We start from the raw sequence: 13,792 nt of genomic DNA, 5'->3' as shown, positions 1-13,792 counted from the left end.
TTTCTATCTTATTTATAAACTATTTATTTACAAGTCCATCAGTTAATGTAATAATTGTCCCAACCACAGCTGCACCCCCCACCCCCCAACCTGCTCTCACAGCAATCGGGGCTAGCTGCACGTGTGTTTAGCGGCTCAGGAGTCCGCAGGTGCGGTGTGTGTGTGTCACTCACTCTGGTTGCTCCAACAAGGAGCCGGCTCCGAGAGCTGTTTCTTTAGCGACTGACACATCACTACATCATTCCCTTTCCTAATGTCCTGAAGAACGGTCCGGAGCGCAGGCGGAGTGTTTAGCTAACCTGCAGGAAACGTCAACGACAGTTATCCAGAAAGTAGCTAAGGGTTACCAGAGATGTTTCTGAGGTGTTCGCTAGGTACTTTTAAGTTAAAAAGTCAAGAAGGGGGTCTGAAAAGCTGCTAGAAATAGCGTCAAAGTCGCTAAGTTGGCAACACTGTGGAGGAGCGCTTCATTTGCAACTCGGGGCAGCGCAGGCGGGAGGAGCAAATAATCGGCTTGTTTTGTTTTTTATAATCGTTCAAAACTCAGATCGTAATCGTGATTAAAATTCGATTAATTGAGCAGCCCTAGTTATGGTGATACTGTTGATGATGACTGGTGATGATGATGGTGATGTTAGTGACAGTTATGGTGATAATGTTGATGATGACTGGTGATGATGATGGTGACGTTGGTGGCAGTTATGGTGATGATGATGGTGACGTTGGTGACAGTTATGGTGATAATGTTGATGATGACTGGTGATGATGATGGTGACGTTGGTGGCAGTTATGGTGATGATGATGGTGACGTTGGTGACAGTTATGGTGATAATGTTGATGATGACTGGTGATGATGATGGTGACGTTGGTGACAGTTATGGTGATACTGTTGATGATGACTGGTGATGATGATGGTGATGTTGGTGACAGTTATGGTGATGATGATGGTGACGTTGGTGACAGTTATGGTGATTATGTTGATGATGACTGGTGATGATGATGGTGACGTTGGTGACAGTTATGGTGATAATGTTGATGATGACTGGTGATGATGATGGTGACGTTGGTGGCAGTTATGGTGATGATGATGGTGACGTTGGTGACAGTTATGGTGATTATGTTGATGATGACTGGTGATGATGATGGTGACGTTGGTGACAGTTATGGTGATAATGTTGATGATGACTGGTGATGATGATGGTGACGTTGGTGACAGTTATGGTGATAATGTTGATGATGAATGGTGATGATGATGGTGACGTTGGTGGCAGTTATGGTGATAATGTTGATGACCACTGGTGATGATGATGGTGACGTTGGTGGCAGTTATGGTGATAATGTTGATGACGACTGGTGATGATGATGGTGATGTTGGTGACAGTTATGGTGATAATGTTGATGATGAATGGTGATGATGAAGGTGACGTTGGTGACAGTTATGGTGATAATGTTGATGATGATTGGTGATGATGATGGTGACGTTGGTGGCAGTTATGGTGATAATGTTGATGACGACTGGTGATGATGAAGGTGACGTTGGTGACAGTTATGGTGATAATGTTGATGATGACTGGTGATGATGATGGTGACGTTGGTGACAGTTATGGTGATAATGTTGATGATGACTGGTGATGATGAAGGTGACGTTGGTGACAGTTATGGTGATAATGTTGATGACGACTGGTGATGATGATGGTGACGTTGGTGACAGTTATGGTGATAATGTTGATGACGACTGGTGATGATGAAGGTGACGTTGGTGACAGTTATGGTGATAATGTTGATGATGACTGGTGATGATGATGGTGACGTTGGTGACAGTTATGGTGATAATGTTGATGATGACTGGTGATGATGATGGTGACGTTGGTGACAGTTATGGTGATAATGTTGATGACGACTGGTGATGATTATGAGGATGACGACAGTGGAGGTGATGGTGGTGATAATGTTGATCATGGTTATGTGGATGATGATGATTATGGTTATCGTGGTGATGATGACAAATGTGACAGTAATGATGCTGGTGATGACGATGATATTGATGGTGGTGATGATGAGGATAGTGATAATGACTATGACAGTGAAGATGATGATGATAATGTTGATCATGGTTATGTGGATGATGATGATTATGGTTATCGTGGTGATGATGACAAATGTGACGGTAATGATGCTGGTGATGACAATGATATTGATGGTGGTGATGATGATGATAGTGATAATGACTATGACAGTGAAGATGATGATGATAATGTTGACTATGATGACGACCATCATGCTGTTGGTAATGATGATGATACCAGTGACTGTGATGTTGATGATTTTGACAACAGTGATGGTGGTGATGATTCTTATTTAGGTATTGGTGTAGACCTGGTGTGTATGGGGGAGCAGCCGCTGCACGCTGTGCCTTTATTCAAGGTAAGTTAATCAGTTATTGTGTTTTTGTGTCTAACAGTTTGTGAATGACGGAGTCATTTCTTCTTCAGCTGCACAACAGGACAACAGCGAGAGATTTACGCGTAGGAGATGACTACAACCTTCCACACTGGATCAACCACAGGCAAGATGGGAACATCAATTTAAATTCCTGTTGAAATCTCAAATTAAAGCTGCAAGCAGCGTCCTTCGGCCCTTGCTCAACGCCACTCTGGCCAAGCGTTGGGACCCGATGCACACACATATGTTAGTGACACGCATGTCACGTTTTGTGCAGATGAGATGAGAATTGAGGAAATGAAAGGAAAACGTAATTCCATGGCGTGATGTCTAACTGCCGCGCCTCCAAAGCAACACCCTCTTTCTAAACTTTTCATTACTGGATGCCATATTGCCCCCATTCTGAGCTCTGCCAGAGACTCATGTTGATTAGGTCAAAGGGTCAAATACGCACCTTTGACAGTAATTGCCCTGACACACGGGAGGAAACAAACGACTGCGATCAGTGAAACTTTTCGCTATATGTTTGATAACCTGACGCACGGAACACGACACACCCTGTTCAAGGGTGAATAGTGAGTCTTCCATTGTTCTGATTGGCTGTCAGATTCAAACCTGCAAACTTGTCACTTTTTGGCAAAAATTGCCGTTTTTGAAGCCAAATGTGGCGTTCATGTGAGTCATGTAGATCCGAAGAGTTTTTGTTATGGGGGGGGTCTTCTGTCGGGTTTCAGTGATGGGTTTCAGTCACTCTTATGGAAATCAATCAGAGAAAGGAGACGAGGGACTCCTCTTGTTCACAAACAATCTTTGTTCTAGTGTGTTAGTCACGTGTCATCCTTTGACCAATCACAGTCAGAGACGGCACTCTGCAGCCGATGAGACAGAGCGGCACTCGCATAACTCATTTAATTCCGACCAGACACGGAGGCAGAGGTGAAAGAGAAAGGAAGAGACAAAAGGTGGTGTGGGGGGGTTCCACAAAAATAAACAATAATGAACAAGAGTCTGCTTCTAGACCTGCAGAAAAAAAAAAAAATAAAATGGGACACAACAACAAGATCTAGCTATCACTGCGTCAACTTGAAGAAGAAATATGTAATCAACATTGTTTTACTGAACAATCACACGATAATAAATCACAGTGCATTTAGTGCCAACCACAGCCTTAAGACGTGTTGAACGTGCTCAAGTCCATACTTATGAGAGCACCTGTGTGTGTACACGCGCTTGTTTATGTAAGGTTTCTCTATAGGAGCGTCCAATAGAGAGTGTGTGGGGCCACAGATCTGCCCCCTAAAGATGTGTAGGAGACAGAGGGAGCTCCAAGTCCCAGAGATCCAGGAGTTGCCCCAGAGCACATGAACCCATCTGTTGTCTAAAGGTGTCACAGAGTGTTTGTCAGGATTATCTCCGGGAGGATGTCATTCAACATTTGAGGACAAATTAAATCAGGACATTTTTTTCTGTTGCTAACTTAAATTGAAGTAGTTGCAGTTTTGCACTGATAGACTTTAAAGCGTAAGCATAAACAGGAGATGCATGATTTATTTATTTATTTATTTTTGATTGGGGGAGCCCGGCGTGTATCAGTATTGGTTTATATCAGTATTGGAATGTAAGAGTAAGATATTGGATATCTGTTAAAAAGCCAATATCAAACATCCCTAGTTGACATGGCTCCTTGGCTGTAACTGTGTCATGGTGCATGGACTCCAGACAGGTGCATAAACATACTATGAAATGAAAAATGAAATTCCTGTTTGTCATGAAGCAAAAGTACAAAAGTCCTTAAAGAGACACTGGATTGTTTTGGCAATCGCTAACATTTCCTATATTGTTTTATTTCTGTGCTAAAGCAGTTTTATTTATTGTTTACGTTTTCCTCCATGTTTACAGCTTCTACACCTCCAAAAGTCTGAATTCCTGTAGCTCCTTCACCCCACGGATCAAACTGGCTGGACAGAAGGTACCATCTATAGTGCGTCTGTTCTCCTCACTTCTTTGGTCTTTGTGTTTTGTTTGTTTTAATCATTTGTTTAACCTTTTAGCTTCATGCAGAAACATTTAAGAGCAGCAAAGGTCACAGTAAGTTTTAGTTTATTTTCTTTCTACTTATATTAATTCCTATTCTGCATAAATATCTTAATGATTTTGTCTGTGCTTCTAAGCTCTTTGTGCACCAAAGGATTCAGACAACAGTCTACCAATACAGGTGGACTACGAAGCTTATGACGACCAGGTGTTCAGACTTCCAGGTCCATCAAGAATTCAGAGGAGCACAAACTTCAGGTTTTTCAGTCAGCTTCATAGACAACTTCTGGTTTTTAATGTTTTTCATTTTTCATTTTTCATCCCCCATCAATAGGATGTAAGAGATCAGATCACCCTAGTACTGAAGTCACAGGACAAGCAGCAGAATTAAACAGATGATTTTCCGACACACACTCAGTCACCACCAGTCCAAATACATGCTCCCTTCTGTCCTCCATGTATCTCCCAGGTGTCGTCATAGGTGGATGTAGTCTAGTTTGCTCCAGTTAGAGGAAGATGTTTCATCAGATTATTGGATCTTGTTTTCTGGTCAGTTTTCTTGTTTGTTGGAAACATAATCTTTATTATTATAATTTAATAATTTAGGAGATAGATGGATTAGGGTGGGTGAGTCATTCATTCATTCATTCATTTTTTTTTCCGTCATAACAAATACATATAAAACACATGAAAAGGAAAATAATTATCTAATAAAGAACATAATAATAATTATCACAGGTACAAATTCTTCTTATAAATTAAACAGTTTCTTTAGATATAATTTATGAGCGAAAAGGTATAGGCTGAAGTTAAACTTATTTAAGCCTACCCATTAATTCATTACAAAAAAAACAACATTGTCATAAATATCAAAAGTAAATAAACATATAAACAATACAATTATTACATGCATCATCCTAATTTCAACAAAATCAATCAAGAGATATAACATGAATAAAACAAAAACAATTGAAATCAATCAAGAGGTATAAATCGTGTGACAAAACTAATTTTGGTGCACTTGGTAATTACGTAAGGCATTATTTTTAAAACTCTTTTTGAATGTTTTCAACGAGCATGAATTTTTTAATCTATCCTCGAGGCTATTCCATAAACTCACTCCTCTTACTGAGATTCATCTTTGTTTTTTATTGGTTCTAATATTCTTTTTTTTGAAAATCCCACTTCCTCTTAGACTATATCCTCCTTCCCTTAGTTCAAACATCCTTTGGAGATAAGGTGGAAGTTGAGCCTGATATGCCTGATATACTACAACCAGTGTATGCAGGTCAGTAATATCGTAAAATTTTAGAGCTTTTAAATGGATAAAGATAGGATTTGTTGGAGCAAAATAGTTAGCATGGGAAATTATTTGAACTACCTTTTTTTGAAGTAAATATATAGGATAAATATTTGCTCTGTAATTATTTCCCCATATTTCAACACCATAGCTCAGATATGGTAAAATAAATGAGTTATAGAGTATCTGAAGGGATTTAATATTCAAAACAAATCTCATTCTACTCATAAGTCCTATATTTTTTGATATTTTTAACTTTATATCATCAATATGAGGCTTCCAACTCAGTTTTTCATCTATAGTAATTCCTAAAAATGTATATGTGTGTACTTGTTCAATTACAATACCATTTATTTTTATAATAATTTCATTAGTAATTTTCCTGTTTCCAAATATAATGAACTTTGTTTTGGTCACATTCATAGAAAGTTTATTCCTATCAAACCATCCTTTTAACACTGCCAGTTCTTTTTCAACTAAATCAACAAGCTTGTTTAGGTCGTCACCAGAACAATAAAGGCTGGTGTCATCTGCATACAACAAACAATTTACTTTATCTAGAACCGCACACACATCATTAATATACATTATGAATAATTTAGGTCCCAAAATAGACCCTTGTGGGACTCCATGAGTAATGAACTCCTTTCTTGAATCAACATTATTGATATGCACAAACTGGTCTCTTTCACTAAGGTAGCTTGCCACCCAAGCATAAGCTGTACCACGAATACCATATCTTTGTAGCTTCTGAAGAAGAAGTGTATGATCTATGATGCCATCAGTAAGGATGTTCCAATCCGATCACATGATTGGAAATTGGGCCTGATCACGTGATTTGGATGGATTAGAATCAGGTGGACAAGATCTAATTTAACCTTTTAAAACAACAAACATGACTTTTTAGATTCATCCCGAGATAAACATTTTCAAACGGAATAAAAATTGCATAAAATTTTACTGATGTAGTTCTTCTACATCAGTAGTCTTTGTTTCTTGGACAAAATCACCATAATGTCATATAATTTACGGCAGGCAGGGATTCAGACACCAACGTGTAGCTGGAAACTAGCAGGCTATCACAGATGTAGTGTAGCATACGTAATGTATTTTGGGTGCTTTTAAGCTCAATGTACTATACTACATTTGCCCAATAAGATGTGAATTTCTATATGAATATGGAAATCCAACCTGATTGGTCTTAAAGGGTTTAACCAGAAGAATTAGGATTCTTTGTTTATTCAGGTACCGTAAGTACACTTCGTATTAATTCAGACAAAGTCGTTTATGAAAATAACAAATTTATTTTCTAAACAAATTATAACACGTGACAACTAGGAAACTGTGAGGTGATGAGTGTATGATGTGTGAATGTGATGTTATCAGAACCCTCGTATCTGGAGGAAACTGGGTTCTGAGTGTGGTTGACTTTGGTCTGAGTTACACTATAAGTGATGGTTTATAAAACGGAATCAGACGCAATCTTACTGTGTTCTACATCTCCACGAGGAGACTATCTTTCGGATCCGAGATGTCGGGGGTCGGCTGACCCCAAGGTACTGAAGTTCGTAGAAAAAACCGCAGTACGACCAGGTCAGTCCAGAGTCGTCTCCAGGTCACAACAACAGGTGGACTCGTTTTGCATCTCAAACGGTTGGCGTCTTAAGGAGTCTTGCTGTCAGCTTTGCAGCGTGCAAAAAGGTTTTGACTGTGTCGGAGAGATGTTTCAAAGAGGCTGATTCCAGATTGGCCACTCCGGAATCTCAGCTGGAAACAAACTCCACTCGACTCGATGAACTGCAACGAACTGAATAACTCGGGAAGTGATCGTGTTTTATTATTCCCTTGTTATGTTTTTATGGCAAATCACAACTTGCCATGTTACGAGGGTTTTACCAATCACGAGCTCTGATTTGTGGATCAGAAAACAGTGTGTCATGAGATTAAACCTTGTCATCTTCATCATGTGTACGAGTGTGTGTGAGCTTGTCACATAGATAGTGATTCACTCGTTAAATCAAACTTTACTGATCATAACATAATAATATTAATTTCAACTTAAGTAATTTAAGCACAGATTAATCGAAACATTGTTGTTATTCTTCAGCCATTATTGTTCATTCGACCATATGATTATTTACGTATTTCATTGCATCATCCAGTATTCGTTATTATAACAGTTCAGTCCTTTATTCTGTGCAGGACAGCCTAGATAAGCAGACAGGCTTGGCAGAGAAGAACCTTGGGAAGGGAGCATGATGTTGACAATCTGAGTGTAAACACGTAGTGCCGAATCTTTCTTGCAGATTAAAGGCACCAGTGAAGACTTACGTCTCCATGTGACCGGATACTGAAGAGGTCAAACTGTAGATGAAAAACTGACCATTTCTCGATACAGGCATAAACTGGGCATTTTATGTGGTAGAAAAGGTAGTTACGTTCAAGGCAGCTTGGCAAGGCAAAGCAACTTTATTTGTATAGCACCTTACAACAGTATAAAACCAACCAAAGTACTTCATAGAAAACACTAAAAAGACTCATGTTGAGCTAAAGGCCAAATCATAAAATAGGTTTTCAAGAGATTTAAAACCAGACAGTGAAGAGGCTGACCTGATGCTCAAAGGCAGCTCATTCCAGAGCCTAAGGGGCTACAGAGAAGCCCTGTCACCTCTGAGCTTACATTTTGTTTTTGGGACTTCCAAGAGCATCCCATCAGCCAACCACAGAGACCGTGCAGGGGAGTAAAACACCAGCATCTCAGAGAGGTAATCTGGAGCAAGGCCATGCAGAGATTTAAAAGCCCATTAAAGCACCTTGTAGTGGATTCTAAAAGGAACCGGCAGCCAGTGCGGTGAGGCCAGGACAGGAGTAATGTGCTCCATGTTTTTCATCCTAGTGAGCAGCCGTGCAGCAGCATTCTGCACCAACTGAATACGTGAGTGGTGAGATTGTGGAACACCAAGGTACAAAGAATTACAGTAATCAAGCCTTGATGTAATGAAAACATTAATTACCATTTCTAAATCTCTCTTTGACAGCAAGGACTTTACTTTGGCGATCCTTCTTAACTCATTCACTGCCATTGACAAGAAAAGTCGTCATTTTAAATCCAACCGTTCACTGCCAATGACAACTACAGTCGTCATTTGCATTTTTTTACTGTGTGGGCGTCGGAACGAGCCCCCACACTCTGTGAACAAACATCTCAGCTCTAAAGCCGATCTTCATCCGCGTACGTCACATGTCATGTGATCAGGAAGCAGAACATCCATGTGTTAGGAGATCGTTTTGGGCCGCTGCTGTTAAAAAAGTGAGGCGCGAACCGGAAAAGCTTCTGCCGATCACAATTCGACAACGGATTATGAAAGAACGGATAACGCTCGGAACGCGCGGATTCTTGCTGATGTAAGAGGTGAGTCTCCACTTTGTTTTGGCGTTGACATCATCCTAGCGAGTAACATTCTGTGACTCTTAAAAAACAGCAAAAACACTGAAAAACACTGGCAGCGAAGGGCTTTACTGATTAGGAATCAATTGGCAGTGAATGAGTTAATTGATAAAAACTGGATTTAGTCACAGCACTGATCTGCCAGTCCAAGACAAGATCTTCATCCAGTGCAACACCCAGGGAAGTCACACTCAGCATTAAGAATGGGGCGAGCTGACCAAAGTCCACTGCACCCGCCCTAGACAAAGTACTTGAACCAAAGACTACAACCTCTGTCTTTTTATCATTAAAAAAGAAGTTAGAGAACATCTATTGCCTAACCTCAACAAAACAATCTAAAAGAGACAGCAAAGCATGAATGTGGCCCCTCTTAAAAGGCACATATACCTGGGTATCATCTTCATAGCAGTGAAAATGACACTGACCCTGAGGAACCTCGCAAGAGAATGAAGCACTAGAGGAAGTAAAATCTCCCAGTGAGACACTGAAGGTTCTGCTAGTCCAGTGGTTCCTAACCTGGGGGTCCCGACCCCCATAAGGGGGCGCTAAAGCCTCCCAGTGGGTTGCCAAGACCTCTCCACTTTAAGGGGTTAAAACTTCATTTATTACTTGTTTATAGCCTACATTTTGCTCACATTTTTTCATGAGTGAAAGGTTTACTGATATTAAGACAGGAAATAATTAGTACAGAAAAAGTAACACACTTTTAAGAACTTTTTACTCACTGTTTTATTTTCAAGTGTCAAAAGTTCATTACAGATAGGACTGGTTGATTAATCACAGCCTTTACAGTAAATAATCTGGTATAAACAGTAATATACACATTTAAGTACATTTCGCTCAGTGTATTTTTTATGTGTAAAACGTTTATTGAAAGGAATGATTGATTTATCAGTGTTTACAAGAAACATGTGTTCAGAAAAGTAATACAAACTGTTAAGCACCTTATGCTCTGTTTGGTTTTGTTAATGACTTTGTTCTGTACTGGAGGCTACTATTACTGTTATCTATTGAATCAAAGCGTATTAAAATGTGCTTGAACAATTTTATCATTTATTAATACTGTTTGTAACGGAAGAGAGAATGGGAGGGGGTCGTCAGAAATTTTACTGGTAAAAAAGGGGGTCCCTTGGAAAAAAGGTTGGGAACCACTGTTCTAGTCGGGTATGACACAAACCAATCCAGCGCGACCCCGCAAACACCCACAAAGTGTTCCATCCTTGAAATCAGGAGAGAATAATCCACAGTATCGAATGCAGCCTAAAGGTCCAACAATACCAAAATAACAAAATCTCCAGAATCAGTTGCCAATAAAATGTCATAAAAAACCCGGAGTGGACTGGCTTAAAACCAGACTGGAATTTTTCCAAGATGTCATTTCCAATCAAATACTCAGTCAATGGTGAGTAAATTACCATCTCCAGTACTTTAGAAACAAAAGGCAGTCTGGAGATGGGTCAATAACTGGACAAGGCAGATGAGTCAAGTCCAGCCTTCTTCAGTAAAGGCTGAACTACCGCATGTTTTCAGTTCCCTGGTACTACTCCAGAGACAATGCGCTGATTAATAATAGCTAGAACCCAAGGACCAACTGATGAAAAAAAAACAACTTTTAAATGCCTAGGGGACATCAAGTCTAAGGTAGAACCAGCAGGTTGTAAAGACTTAACAAAATCCCAAAGGCAGTCCAACGTAAGCGACTCAAACTGACTAAAAGTAGCTGAACAAGGACCAGAAAGTGTCTGACATACTGACGAAACCTGGGCTCTGATATCGACTATTTTGTCCACAAAAAACCACGAAAATGCTTCGCAAGACATGACAGAGGACTCAGTACCCACTGGTTGGTAAATATTGAGGATATTATCAAATACTTTCAAAAGCATTGATTGCCTGTGATGCGCCGAGAGTATTGCGTTTGAGAAATGCGCCCTCCTAGCATCCCTCACAGCCTCCTGATAGTCTCAGAGACAGTCTTAACACCTGAAAAGAGCTCCGTAACCTATCCGTCATCCACATCCTTTCTACTGGTCGACATTTTCGCCTTAACAAACGTGTAGTCATTCTGCCACAGCTCCAGTCTGTCCAGTCTGATTAATCGAATATTTCATTTGACATGTTTCAAGTGAAACAAGACCGTGGTCTGCTGCTGAAAACATGGTATAAAACAGCAATAATTAGACTGAAGCTCTTGTGTTAAAAGGCTTGATGGGAGCTTAAGTCTCCTCCCTTTCTGGTCGGCCCACGGGTCCCCAGAAGAACAACAAAATGAAAGTCAATGAGGCTAAAAGACTTATTGGTCCCCTGTGCCTTACGCCTTGAATATGTTGTTCTTATATTTAGGTGAAAGTAATCAATCAATCAATTCAAAGACACTTTATTAGTCCCAGAGGGAAATTAGAGTTTCAGTACACACAATTCAGAGATCAGACATACATGGGCAAGACACATGACAAGAATTGGTGACTGTGGTCATTCACAACCCTGAGTCGTGCTACCTTAATAGAGCTCAGAGGGTTACATGAGGATTGGTTCAGGTGGAGGAAAAAAAAGGCACTTCAGAGTTACCCTCCAGCAGGAGGGCAGCTTTGCTCTGCAAAACAAAACAAAAAAACACCTCAGACAAATATGACATGTCCCAAAAACTAGTTTTCTTGTCCGGGGATTGGACCGCCAAGGCTCCCGCCTTGGTCTGCCACCCGATTCGCATTGCACCGGACCCTTCATGTTCCTGCTGCGGGTGGTGGGTCCACAGTTGGACGAGCCCATGTATCCGGTTCGGGCTGGGCCCGGCCGGGCCCCATGGGCGAAAGCCCGGCCACCAGGCGCTCGCTCACGGGCCCCAACCCCAGGCCTGGCTCCAGGGTGGGACCCCGGTAACCCTCCGGGCCGGGTACTCCGACTCTTCGTTTTAACCGCCATGAAAGATCCTTTGAACCGTTCTTTGTCTCACCCTTCACCTAAGACCAATTTGTCATGGGAGACCCTACCAGGGGCACTAAGTGCCCCAGACAACATAGCTCCTAGGATCATTAGGGCACTCAAACTCCTCCACCACGATAAGGTGACGGTTCAAGGAGGAGAGGGGTTGGACACTCTACTTTGCTGGAGTTGCTCCGGGTGAGAGGCGGAGGGCTGGGGTTGGCTTTTTGTTAGCCCCGAGACTCTCTGTCTGTGTGTTGGGGTTTACCCCGGGGGACAAGAGGGTAGCTTCCTTGCGCCTTCGGGTTGGGGAACGGGTCCTGACTGTTGTTTGTGCTTATGGGCCAAATATCAGTTCAGAGTACCCACCCTTTTTGGAGTCCCTGGGACGAGTGCTAGATAGTGCTCCATCAGGGGACTCCATTGTCCTGCTGGGGGACTTCAATGCTCACGTGGGCAATGACAGCTTGACCTGGAAGGGTGTGATTGGGAGGAACGGCCCACCTAATCTGAACTCGAGCGGTGTTTTGTTATTGGACTTCTGTGCAAGCCGCAGTTTGGCCATAACGAACACCATGTTCGAACATAAGGATGCCCACCGGTACACTTGGTACCAGGGCAGCCTAGGTCACAGGTCGATGATAGATTTTGTAGTCGTATCATCTGACCTGCGGCCGTATGTTTTGGACACCCGAGTGAAGAGAGGGGCGGAGCTGTCAACTGATCACCACCTGGTGGTGAGTTGGATCAGATGGCAAGGGAAGATGCTGCGTAGACCTGGCAGACCCAAACGCATAGTGAGGGTCTGCTGGGAACGCCTGGCAGAAGAACCTGTCAAGACGGTCTTCAACTCCCACCTCCGGCAGAGCTTTGACCACGTCCCGAGAGCAGTGGGGGACATTGAGTCCGAGTGGGCCTTGTTCCACTCTGCGATTGTTGAGGCGGCTGTTGCTAGCTGTGGTCGTAAGGTGGCCGGTGCCAGTCGTGGTGGCAACCCCCGTACCCGCTGGTGGACACCAGAGGTTCGGGGAGCCGTCAGGCTGAAGAAGGAGGCCTACAGGGCGTGGCTGGTCTGTGGGTCTCCGGAGGCAGCAGACAGGTACCGGATAGCCAAGCGGGGTGCAGCAGTGGCAGTTGCCGAGGCAAAATCTCGGGCGTGGGAGGAGTTTGGTGAGGCCATGGAGAAAGACTATCGATCGGCTCCAAAGAGGTTCTGGCAAACTGTCCGGCGCCTCAGGAGAGGAAGGCAGCAACTCGCTCACACTGTTTACAGTGGGGATGGGGAGCTGCTGACGTCAACTGAGGCTATAGTCGGACGGTGGAAGGAATACTTTGAGGAGCTCCTCAATCCCACCAATGCGCATTCCGAGGAGGAACCAGAGCTGGGAGGCCTGGGGATGGACTGTCCGATCTCGGGGGCAGAAGTTGCTGAGGTAGTCAAACAACTACACAGCGGCGGAGCCCCGGGGGCGGATGAGGTTCGTCCTGGGTATCTCAAGGCTATGGATGTTGTAGGGCTGTCATGGTTGACACGTCTCTACAACATTGCGTGGTCATCGGGGGCAGTTCCTAGGGAGTGGCAGACCGGGGTGGTGGTCCCCATCTTTAAGAAGGGTGACCTGAGGGTGTGTTCCAACTATAGGGGG

General features: G+C 42.6%; 1 protein-coding gene across 6 annotated transcripts in view; it reads left to right on the top strand.

Annotated features, from left to right (window-relative positions):
• Nucleotides 1-13,792, top strand: part of depdc5 (DEP domain containing 5, GATOR1 subcomplex subunit) — a 119,465-nt gene that overhangs the window by 40,027 nt on the left and 65,646 nt on the right. For all 6 annotated transcript variants that reach the window (XM_070541806.1, XM_070541807.1, XM_070541805.1 and 3 more), the window contains exons 16-20: nt 2,363-2,424; nt 2,493-2,566; nt 4,342-4,411; nt 4,494-4,530; nt 4,614-4,734. In XM_070541806.1, coding sequence (XP_070397907.1) covers nt 2,363-2,424; nt 2,493-2,566; nt 4,342-4,411; nt 4,494-4,530; nt 4,614-4,734 — 364 coding nt within the window. The remainder of the gene's footprint in view (nt 1-2,362; nt 2,425-2,492; nt 2,567-4,341; nt 4,412-4,493; nt 4,531-4,613; nt 4,735-13,792) is intronic.

This window comes from Nothobranchius furzeri, chromosome 11, assembly GCF_043380555.1.
Source record: "Nothobranchius furzeri strain GRZ-AD chromosome 11, NfurGRZ-RIMD1, whole genome shotgun sequence".
Taxonomy (NCBI): Eukaryota; Metazoa; Chordata; class Actinopteri; order Cyprinodontiformes; family Nothobranchiidae; genus Nothobranchius; species Nothobranchius furzeri.
The sequence above is the reverse complement of the archived record's forward strand: the minus strand, read 5'-3'. Positions and strand labels throughout refer to the sequence as shown.